The sequence below is a fragment of the Polyodon spathula genome, chromosome 10, assembly GCF_017654505.1.
Source record: "Polyodon spathula isolate WHYD16114869_AA chromosome 10, ASM1765450v1, whole genome shotgun sequence".
NCBI lineage: Eukaryota > Metazoa > Chordata > Actinopteri > Acipenseriformes > Polyodontidae > Polyodon > Polyodon spathula.
Window position 1 is genome coordinate 4,799,961 of NC_054543.1, and position 12,310 is coordinate 4,812,270.

Sequence of the window (12,310 nt, forward strand, 5' to 3'; positions counted from 1 at the left end):
CTGTAAAACTATCAACATTCTGAAGACAGTTGCTTCTTTAAAGTGTGAGGATTGCTTCTAAAGACTAATCTTATTACTCTCAAATCGTCATAAAATATGATTTTATTATACTTACGTATTTAATTAGACGACCAGGCAATGTAATGGATTTTGAGATCGAGCAAGAGCAACAGCTTTGATAATTCACTTATCTTTGGCTATAGTCATTAACCCCGAACACCAGCAAAATAGATTGCTTTTGAAAACATCTCTCTTCTTTTCCTCGCCCCTCAGCGGAGGGTTGGGGTCCCCTGATAACAAACTCGGACTTCGATTTGCACCGATTCATTGAAATATTAACATACACACCCGTCCAATTGACAAAAGCGAGGACGTGTTAACATACAAGGGTATGAAAAAGAACCTCGTCATTCAACGCTGTCTCCATGTATTTTTTTTTATTATTATCAAAGAGAGCCCGGGTCCGCTCCACAGGAAAGAAGGTAGGTAGGACAGCCTTTGTGTATCCCCAGGGTCCATTTCTTTGGGTAACATGAAATAGTTTCAAATTAAATTAATTTAAATACCTACATTAAGCTGTAATAAATAACATTTTACAGTTTTGCGCGTATGTCTCGGGGAAAGTCTTTAACTGATGGATATCCACACCGATTTCACTGGTTCTGCTAGCACACCCGTTCAGATAAAAAGTGTGATTTGAGGATTTAAGCAAGCAAAAAAAAAAAAAAAAAAAAACTAAACTAAACAAAACAAAACGCCAGTAACCCCCATAAAAGTTTATATACACGGATTTGTAAAATAAATGATGCAATGGAAAAACAAGAAAAAAAGGAAGAAAAAGTAAAGAAGTAAATTGACCTGTATGTGATATGATCGAATGTCAAGTTGATTGAATTGTATATGTAGAATCCGGTGCCTCGATAGTATTGTATGTTTAATGGCAGGTATGTCTTGCTTAAAGCTTAAATTAAAAGATGTCATTTTTGTTGTGTAATAACATTTAACAGTATAGTTTATTTTCATTTTTTAATTGGCACTTTATGAGAAAAGACGTACTTGGGAATAAAAGTTACAAAACCTTTTATTTATTTATTTATTTATTTATTTATTTTATTCTCTTCAGATTCCACGCGTAATTTGTAATGATTTTCATTCTCAGCGCGGCTATTGTTTATTTGTATTTACTTTATTTATTGTAATTCGTCTTTTGTTGCGCTCAGTTTATTTATTGGTTATTGCTTTATCAAATTATTTATTTTCATATCGGTTATTTGCAACACCTAGATGTGTAGTGTTTGCAGAAACATTTCAGATTCAATTTAGTTCCATAACTTTTTGGCAGACAGACGTTTCGCATTGGCTGTGTATTTTTTATTTATTTTTTTTTTCTTCTTCTTCCTTGAGGATTTGTGTTCGTGAATAATAACTTCATTGGATGTTGATTTGAAGAAGAAAACATGTCACCACAATGTAAGAAAAAGTGCGGCTTGTGTTCTCAGGTTGCAACGATCATTCAGTGCTAGGCAAGCTGTGGAGCGCTAGTAGGAAGGAATTGTCAGGCTTCCTTATTTGGTCAAAGCTCCGCCCACCGAGCGTCAGATTCTGACAGTGCTGTTCCCGTGGGTTTAGAGTTTTGGCTCCCGGGAAAGGTTCCATTCCTAGGGGATAGAGGGCTGAGTTGTGTATGCTTCCATCCATTCTGCAAGACGCTAAAGGCCCCTCATCAACCTCTCCTGTGTCTGGGAACACCTCCGTGGTAATCATTTTTTCGTTTATTTGTCTTTTGGAGCAGGAGCGCCTTGCCAGAAGTGGTCGATTCAGCAGTGTCCTGAAGATTTTTTGATGCTGTTGTAGGATGGCACTACATTGAGAACACCAACAAAACACAAGCAACAACATTTCTTTTATATATATATATATATATATATATATATATATATATATATATATATATATATATATATATATATAAAGACAAAAAGACGATTTCCTGCTAGTTGCACTACTTCTCAAACGAAAGGATCACGGTCCAACTAGCTGTTGAAGTACAGTACTCTGAGTAAATTGTTTATGTCGTGCCAAATCAGGACAGATTGAAGAAGGAAGCAAAACTGGGCTTTTCTCCTGCTGATCACAAGAGCAAAGTCAACTCTTACCTTCCAATCGCCAAGGAAAAAAAAAACGAGAATCTGACATTTCCTTAATCCTAACCATTTTGTAGGAGCTGGTTTTGCACACAATTTGTTTTAATGTTTGGAATTCAGGAAAATATACCAAGAGGTGGGACGACGATGAAAGAGGAACCGCTGGGAAGTGGGATGAATCCAGTCCGATCATGGATGCACACTGCTGGGGTAGTGGATGCTAACACAGCCGCCCAAAGGTATGTATGCCAAATCATCAGATTTTTTAATGTATTTCTCATATCGACCCTAAATTCCCTCAATACTCTGTATCAATTACAATCTCCCCATGCTCCTCTTCAGCTTTTTCCCTTTCATTACATCATATTACTGTTATAGTGACAAATCAAGAAATCTCTTGTCTCCCAAATGTGTTACCCCATCTCCAATGTTTTCATCAGCTCCATCTATCTCTAGTGTCTTCTACAATTAACCGAGATGGTCTCTTGTTTTCTCCCCGCAGCGGTGTGGGTTTGGCTCGGGCACATTATGAAAAACAGCCGCCTTCCAACCTCAGAAAATCAAATTTTTTCCACTTCGTCCTGGCTCTTTATGACAGACAAGGACAACCAGTGGAGATTGAAAGGACAGCTTATGTGGACTTTGTGGAGAAGGATAAAGTAAGCGCTACTTTGGATTATTATTCAAAATGATTAGTTATAATTTTAAGTTTGAGATAAACACTGAATGTCATAACGGTACTCCAGAGGTGCCCAAACCACATGTAGTCGTAACATCACCCGGCTTCAGGAGAAAGACAAAAAAAAAAAAAAAAAAAATAGCGTTTTGATTTAGCATTATTTCCAAATACTGACTCAAATCGTTATTACTAAACTTATTAACAAACAACTATATATATATATATATATATATACGTTGTATTATATCGCAATAGAAGTAATCGGTAGTTGATCAGAGTAACATTAGGAAGTGTGATTCTGAATACTAACCAGTAATTATTGATAATTATTTACAGGAGCCAAACAGTGAAAAAACTAACAATGGAATTCATTACAAACTCCAGTTATTATACAGCAATGGTAAGTGCAATGAACCCAAATACCAGCACTCAGCATGTCAACGATACTTTTACAGTTGTTTTAAAGTGCACATTAAAAGGGAACACGATTTCTTGTTTTTTTTTTTTTATATATTATGTTATGTTATGTTATGTTATGTTATGTTATGTTATGTTATGTTATTTTAATATTTCACAATTAGAAGCTTGTGAATATTCCGGCACACAATAGAATTTTAAAAACAATTTGAAATGCTCCATTGTTCCTTTGTTGAACATGACACTTAATTGCAATTATTAAAATGGAATATTAAGAAACAATGTGTGTGTGTGTGGTGGTGTGTGTGTGTGTGTGTGTGTGTGTGTGTGTGTGTGTGTGTGTGTGTGTGTGTGTGTGTGTGTGTGTGTTTAATACGAAGCATATTGAAATGTTAGTTCTATGGCATGTTTTATGCGACCGAATACAAAGTATAGGTTGCAATTAAAACAAAAGCAGTTGGTCATGTTGAAGTGCTTTGTTGCTTAAATGCATTAATTTTAACTTGAAATGCATTGCTTGTGTTTTGCCGTGGAGTGTAAAGCGATAGGGTAATATTATTTCCCCACGAACAATGCAATATATGGGTATTGTGCATGTTCATATGAAATAATACATTCACTGCTTGCTATTCTTTGAACTTGTTTCCAGGTGTTAGAACAGAACAGGATCTTTTCGTACGACTAATCGATTCCATGACAAAGCAGGTGAGGAACTTTTCAAAGTTTCATTTTGTTTGAAGCTTTATAAACAAACTTGCAACATTGGAAATGCTCGCTTTTCAGTTAGAAACAGAATTAAACATGTTGATACTGTCAAGCATTGTGTGATACCTTACCAGTTTATATTTCTGAGCATCGGCGTATTACATTTTAAATTTCAAAATAGCTGTACTATAAATGTTTAATAGAAACGGATACATTTTGTAACTGCGGTCCGGATTTGTGCATTTATAATCGGCTACACGTCACTGTGTTGAAATTAGGTTTTCGATGTTCTGTGCGAATATTATACATTCAACTAGAAAGAAGTGTGTTTAATTGTGCTGGTGAAGTTAAACAAACAAAATTAAAAATATATATCCAGATGAAAAGTTACCTCGTTCCCCTCTTGCCCAAATTCACCTCTACCCCTCATCTCCATAATTCAAGCTGTAAGCTCCAGAGGTCAGTAGAACCCGTCCATTTCCATGAAACCGGTCGCTATTTCTTTCTCATACCCTATCATACCTTGTAAATAACATAATTATACAGGGCAATGGTTATTTCATTTTAGACTTTACTTTGGCATTTTCAAAGAAAGCTAACTGGTTCTGTGTGACAATTAATGTTTTTTTTTTTTTTTTTTTCACATAACAATTTTTAAAATTATTATTATTATTATTATTATTATTATTATTATTATTATTATTTATTATTGTTGTTGTTGTTGTTGTTGTTGTTGATAATAATAATAATAATAAATAATAATAATAATAATAATAATAATAATAATAATAATAATAATACTTTGCAGGGGTTGATAGCATAAGTACACTGAGATAAGCGGTATAATAATATTGTTAGGCAAAATTAAAATGTGCATTGTCTTTTGTAGCCTGTCAGACTATGTTTTTGTAAAAACGTTACTTCTAATTACTATAAATCACATAACATGACACTTTTGACACATATTATTTGTTACTGTATTCAGTACTTCATTTTTGGTCATGTAACAATATATATTTAACCGTCGTGTAAAATAGACTGCAATATGTATTGCCCTACATGTATATTTAGTAATGTTTTGCGTGTGTATATAACCCTAAATGTTCACATAGTTAGTTGAATAATTTCGTGTTTAAAGATAAGCAGGGCTGACAAGCATGCTAAAATCATTCTGGCAAAGACCAAAGCTTTTTACCCTTCAGTAATTAGTTCAATAGCTTGCAGAAAGAAAACCCCTTTTAGAGTGTGGAGCGCTCTTGAGTTGACAATGTGTTTTATTTCCTTTGTATACAGGAGCTAAATGTTTTCAGAAATCACTTGTGTCTAATTAAGAGGTATAGATAGATAGGTATAGACATCACTTTCGCTGAATAGAAAGGATAAGTGGCTAGGTTTAAATGCTGTTTTAATAATAATAATACTAATACAACAACTACTACTACTACTACTACTACTACTAATAATAATAATAATAATAATAATAATAATAATAATAATAATAATAATAATAAGTTAACCGCTAGTGTGGCATCTCAAATAATTCTCAAAATAAAAGCGTTTAATTTCCCACTTCACTGACGTAAAATAGCCCTGTAAATGATCAAAGAGTCAATGGCGCTGAACCGTCAGTTTATGGATTTCTGTATACACAAAGCATACAAGAAAATAAATAAATCACCTACCAACGCGAGGGTTCACAGGAGCGAAAACACGTCTCGTGACTTGTATTTAATAACTTCCTCGCTCGAATAGGATTTAAAAAAGCTGACTTTGAGCCGCCACGTGTAAACAGTGCCAACCATTTAGGGTGTAAGACGCAGGACGTTTTACTTACAAATGAGACTGGGTTTGTATTCTGTTACATATCATCTGTTATAACCATTATACAAATAATAATAAAAAAAACTGCAATAAAAAGCATTAATGCAATCAAGTAATTATTGTATGACCTAGTTATCGTTGGGATGCGATGTGTGAATAAAATATTATTCAACCTTAGAATGAAGGGAGCCTAATATTATGTTTCTTTAGGTTACAGCTGCATATTCGTGTTCAGTCTTTACATTAGAGTGTATGGTTATTGTTTATGTATATCCTGTTAGTTATTGTTTATGTATATCTGTTAGGCTAGAATTTCCAATAGCTCAGTGGTAGAGCAGGTTTGTTGATGCGCTCAGCTGAGTAGTAAAGCAGCGAGCGCGGGTAGACAGTGTGTACAGTCAGTCAGGCGCTGTGGAGTGTTCTACCAGACAGAACTGAAGGCAAGCGCACCTACAGCTCTACGCCATCTGTTTAAGCCAATGTTCAAAAATTACTCATCCGTTGTACCAGACACCGCTTTCTGCAGAGAAAAAATCATTGTTAGCAGCTCAAAATAAACAACAGCTTGCCCATTAGCACATTCCCCCCAAATATCTGCAAATTATAACCACATTGATGTGTACGGTTATGGTACTATTTGAAGCGCCCTTCTGCATCTAATGAAAAACTCCATTAGCTATTTAACAAGTGATCGTTTTATAACAACGTGCAGTGCTCGAGCTGAAACGCCATCTTCACATAAAATAATGTAATACCATTTAAAACTGTATATCTGACATCACACACATTCTCGTTTGCATCTGTGTATGTTTGTTCACTATTATTATTATTATTATTATTATTATTATTATTATTATAATAATTATAATATATTATTATTAAATTTACACATTTTTCAGTTCTGTTTTTTTTTTTCTTTTCCTTTTTTTTTTCTTTTTTTTTTTCTTTTCCTTTTATTTATTTATTTATGTTTTATTTTGTTCCGCTGCATATTTTTCAATATATAATGTTTATCATTGATGATGACGTTTTTAACCGTGGGAGTAAACAACTGTTTTTTAAACAAAGGAGCACCTAGGAAGTACCGGTAAACCTTTCTCTTAAACACTGCAGGAATGTTATATATTTTATGCTAAATAGGAAGTTGTTTTGTAAACCCGAGGGCGGTATTACAACTACAAAGCTCACTAATTTGAATACTATGCTGCCACAAAAAATGGCATTGCTATGCTAAGATTTCAGTTTCCTGTACAAATGTTTATAACACAGATATATAATAGTTTTGGGATAACCTCATTTAACCCAAGGGCGGGATGCCCTTAATACAGTACAGTGGTTGAAGGGACATTGTATTAATAATTATATATAGATATTTATCACTTTTTTGTTGTAGTTTTTACATCATGTTTTACTATTTGTAATACTATGCGCTGTTCTAAATTAGGTTCTATGACAGCCTGTATCGCAAATTTGTTATCTGGCAGTTAAAAAAAAAAAAAAAAAAAAAAGGTCTAATATCAATGTTTTAAATGCTTGAATTTTTCAAACTTCCGTTTCCTGGGTAAACTGACTGTTCTATATAGAACATGCCATATATGCGCTTTGGCAAAAACAAAACAAAAAAACAAAAACAAAACACTATTACATGTATAGAAATGAAATTCCCATTGGCGATATTTGCCACACCATTGAAGTGAAATCAATTGTCTTTCCTCTTGTTATTTTTTGCTTAAATACATGGTTTATAATCTAATCAAATTTAAACTAATTTTATATATATATATAAAAAATGAACACAACCAATAGTGTTACCTTTTATGTTTCTTTTTTTAGGCAATTATTTATGAAGGTCAAGACAAAAATCCTGAAATGTGTCGAGTTCTTCTTACACATGAAATTATGTGCAGGTAAGAAAACAGAAATGTTTATTATTAATGTTATTGAGGGGGTTATCAAGGAAAACACTGTACTACACAATTTAAGTATGCCGGAAATAATTCATGGTCATTAAAACGATTATTTGATGTAAGCTTATCCCAGTTGGTGCCATATTCACTAAGAATTAAGATGAAATGAGAGCTGCAGAGTTGTTCCGCTATAGACTGTAGTTTATCTATTCAGTAAATAACCCCAACAAAGATTTTGCAATAGGCCAAATTACCATTCCCGGCTTTACTAATGAAAAGTAGACAAGCAATTCAACGTAGCTTTTTCTTTTTCATTTGAGATATTTACAACACGTTAATTAGAATCATATTTTAATTTAATAAATACTTACAACTAGCACAAATTATTTCTAACCTATAGTGGGGATGTAATAAAATGCAAATGTGGTACTTAAATACAAAATGCATTATCTATCATGATATGAAATACAGAATGCTATACACTAAGCTTTAAAGGAAGTGGCGTTATCATTTCCCCTAATAGATGAAGAGGATAAGCCCAACCAGCTGTTCACTGAAGCAGATTAATATGTTGCCCGTGTGACTGCAATATATTCAAAAATGAAAACGGGCCATAGTGTATGCATCTGCCATTGATGCTATTGGAGTCAGAGATCATTCAGCATCATTTTACTACTCACTATTGAAGCACTAGCTTCCTCCTGATATATAATTGTCTGTTATTGATAAAAAAAAGGAAACTCTTTTGTACTTATTACTGAGCTCATGTATGTGAGAATTGGATTTTGATACTGTCTGTTAACCTCTTCTCTGGAGCACTGATGCATTGTTCACATTGTTGTTAGATAGCATACACATTACTTGAGATCTGTGTCAGAAGAGCAATTTTCCACCTGTTTTCTCTGCCACGAGAGTTTCACCCCTGCATGGCAAATACAAAAATGCATCATTGACTTTGTATGTGTGAGAAATATAGTCGCTTGTTAGAACAGGGATAATAGGGAAGTGCTGTGTGGAATTGTAGGCTACAGTAACAGGCGTCATACTCTAAGGGGCATACTATTCCTTTCTATTGTGTTTATTGCCTAAATACCATTTCTTTACAGACATATTGTTACAGCGCTAATATACAAAAGCTGACTTTTTCTCATAGCAGGTAATAAATATAAATTATAACCAATACAGTGGAATTTCTTTATTATCCACTTTTGCATGTACTGCAGTTAACATGGAAAGTGCACAGATGTGATTTAAGCTGCGAGCGGAAGACTGTAGACTTTCTTCAATCACTTTAGCTGCCAGCTTTAAAAGGCTTTATATACTTTGCCTACCATATGGTGTTAGTTTAGCTAATTTAGACATGTAACCATTATACAAGTATGTTTTTTTTAAAATGCAAGAAGCATAACATTTTTGTTTTATTTCTGCTTTAATTAAAGTTTCAATAATGGACTGGAGGTGGGCTTAGAAAACAGAAATGATATCACTTTGTGTGAGATGGATGGAGGTTTTTCAGCTTGTAATTAATAAATGCCCCACAGAAATATTGGTTGAAGGTGGCATCTTGCATCTTCTCCAGAAATAACAGCTTGACAATTAGAGGTAAACAAAAGCTGAAGCTGTGAAAACTTATTCCCAAGCCTCCTGCCTCCACTTCTTCTCAGTTCACTGCAAAGACAAACACCAAAACATGTTGTTTTCCATCCTTTAGGATCACTGCAATACTTGCTGTTTACTTGGCAACCGCCAGTGGATACCATTCTTTGAAAAGTTACAAAAGGACAAGCTGATGTTTTTGAAAAACGTAATGTGTGTAAAAGTCTGCAAAGCACACTCACGTCACTGTAAATGTTTATGCACATGTGTATTATATTTACTGTTCCTTGCAGCCGGTGTTGTGACAAGAAAAGTTGCGGCAACAGGAATGAAACCCCCTCAGACCCTGTCATCATTGACAGGTAGGCACCATGTATCTTCCTTTCTTATACTGCTTGGTACTTAGTGCCGCCATGTTCTGTAGGCTGTCTTCAGTTCATTTTGTGCATTGTCCCATTTGTTGTTCTCGTGCGTTATCATGCACAGGTGGGTTGACTTGGAAACCTGGTGGTGCACTCTGTGGGGATTCAGTAATTGCTTGCGAGTTGTCAGGGGAAGCAGTTTCAGCTGCCACTACTCTTGCTGTGAGAAGCAGTTCATGCCTAGAGAGTTTTTGGCTTTAAATGCAGAAATGTGCCACAAAATGATTCTTCCTAATTTGCTAACAAGTATTTAATTCCATTCTGCCCTTTTTTTGTTGTTATTTCTGTTAAAGGTTTGGCTTGTTCTCTAAGTTTTGCATCTGTTGTATAGATCTGATCTGCAGTCAATTAGTTGCAAAACACATCTCAAGTTTTCCTAATTCCAGCTGTCATGATATGTTCAAACTTCACCAAGTCACAAGTAAACCAAAGTTGTGGTAATTGAAACTAATTATAGACACTGCTCTTTTTAACTTAGATAGGTTGGATCTGGTAATGCTGGAATTTCCTTATTATTTCAGTGCTGCAAGAGTTTGGCTGCTTTCTTTATTCATATTTAAATTTGATGTTTGGCTAATTGTCCTTGGAGAATGAATATGCTTTAAAGTGAAGTCCCAGGAGAAGATTGAGTTACGGTAGACACTGCAGCACATGACAGTCAGGACTTATTTTGTTGAAGGGCTTGTTACAGCTATTTGGTTAAAACAAGCCTGGCTTGCTCAATGCATTCAGAACCAAGCACCCACATGTAATAAATGCCTCTGAACAGTGCATGGATGACACCAGCTTTGTGAGCACAGGGGTTTAGATTGTTTTGAAGCACGCATAGGATTTCTGCAGCTTTCATTATGGAGTTATCTTTTGATCGTGAACTTTGCTGTCCAGTGACTGAAAAATTAAACCAGGAAAAGAGTTAAGCCAGGCAAAATAAGCACCACCAGTGGAGACCAATGCTTATGTTTGACTAGCTGGAATAGCTGTTTGCTTAGTGGAGAATGTTTGGTATCTGACAGAGGGAACCTCTCTCTTATTAGTAATCAAATAGGACTGACCAGTTGTTACCATCACTCTGGGGGTGTGTCACACCACAAAGAACAGTGAGGGATTGATTCTTTGAAAACCAATACAGAGATATCAGTCATTTTAGCCTGGTTACTCTAGCATTTTTTAACATTCCATAATGTATTATGTAATCAGAAAACATTTTGTGAATGGTTTTGTCATTTTTATTTGAATAATGGACATTTTGTTTCCATTTGTGCCCAGCATAAACATTTGAATTATTAATTATTGTTGACAAATCTGCTACATGTTTCTATATTTAAGTATATGAGAGTTTTGGAAGAATTGTAATCATATTCTGTGCATTGAAGTTGCAAGATGAGATAAGCAGTTGTTTTTTTTAAATAAAGCATGTGTTGTGTAAATCTATAGTATGTTTAGAATTTAAGCACACATTTTCCTTTTCAGATTATTTTTTATCGATCTAGTATTTTCATGTATTTTAGTAAATATACACTTATATTATATTCATTATTATTATTTTCCTGGCTTAAGGAGTACATAGTTTATCAAAAACCGCTCCTATCATATGGCTAGTTGGCACTAAAAAGAATCATAGGGACCGTACTTCAATAGTCTGTAGCCCACAAACACATTAAGCAGGTTACTAACAGATAAGGCATATGAACCAATAAGTCAATCTTGCATTGAGATCTATGGCTACATATTTGTTCCAGATCAAGCCAAGGCAACCTTCAGTAAATCAATGGGGCTGTCAGTCATAATGCAAAAGGCTGGCATTTTGAAATACAGTATTTAAGCAATCGCTGCTATATCCCACAATCTGTTACAGTATTTTATATCAGCTCTCCCTCAGCTATGCTATATCTGATAATATTATAAAGTGCATTTAAAATATTATATGCAGGTGATACTTGAAACAGTTTTGTGCTTTTGTATTAATTGTTTGGCTTTGTGTTTGTACAAAATAGATTTCTGTGTAGAATATCCCACTACAGTGCATTTCTAAAATAGCAATGGATATTGTATTGATATAAAGAGAACCTCAAATGGGAGAGAAAAAAGCCTGCGTCTTCTTTGTGGTTATGCTGAATAGGACGGGAGTATCATTTTCATAGCGGAGTGAACTGTTCTGTGAAAGCACAAAAGCATATGTTCCTCATTAGGAACTCCCATTGTCTACATATCACAACTATGAGCAGATCATTTTATCCTATTGCACCCATAACATTCCAATGACTATAAATGAGAACAGAATAGCCTCTTGACTGCTAAAATCGTGGTCTAAAATTTTAAAAAAGCATGTTTTTTGCTGGGTATGGAAATTCCTGGTAAGGTACATCCTCTGACTTTTCCATTCCCTATGTGGGTAGAATGTACGGTCTCAGTGTCCAACTGTTGAAAACTGAAGACTGATTGTTGAGTCAGACAAGGGAGGTCTGATTACGTTACAATCAAAACATTTAACTGCAGCTTATTGTTGAGAGTGCTGGTGGTGGCGCTAGGGCATGTTAAACAGGCTTGCGATCCATTATCAATAGCATGCTCAGCAACATTTTCCCAGATGGTACGAGGGGCAGTCATACTGCTAGCTGG

The 12,310-nt window shown here is 34.7% G+C and overlaps 1 protein-coding gene across 14 annotated transcripts in view; it reads left to right on the forward strand.

The window, feature by feature from the left end:
• Positions 1-1,963: 1,963 nt before the first annotated feature.
• LOC121321738 (transcription factor COE3-like) overlaps positions 1,964-12,310 on the forward strand; it is an 88,061-nt gene continuing 77,714 nt past the window's right edge. For 13 of the 14 annotated variants that reach the window (XM_041260840.1, XM_041260850.1, XM_041260851.1 and 10 more), the window contains exons 1-6: positions 1,965-2,383; positions 2,647-2,803; positions 3,160-3,223; positions 3,890-3,945; positions 7,600-7,673; positions 9,563-9,631. In XM_041260840.1, the coding sequence (XP_041116774.1) occupies positions 2,250-2,383; positions 2,647-2,803; positions 3,160-3,223; positions 3,890-3,945; positions 7,600-7,673; positions 9,563-9,631 (554 nt within the window). In that variant the 5' untranslated portion in view covers positions 1,965-2,249. Of the gene's footprint in view, positions 2,384-2,646; positions 2,804-3,159; positions 3,224-3,889; positions 3,946-7,599; positions 7,674-9,562; positions 9,632-12,310 lie in introns of all 14 variants that reach the window. The other variant, XM_041260842.1, reaches the window with a different exon arrangement.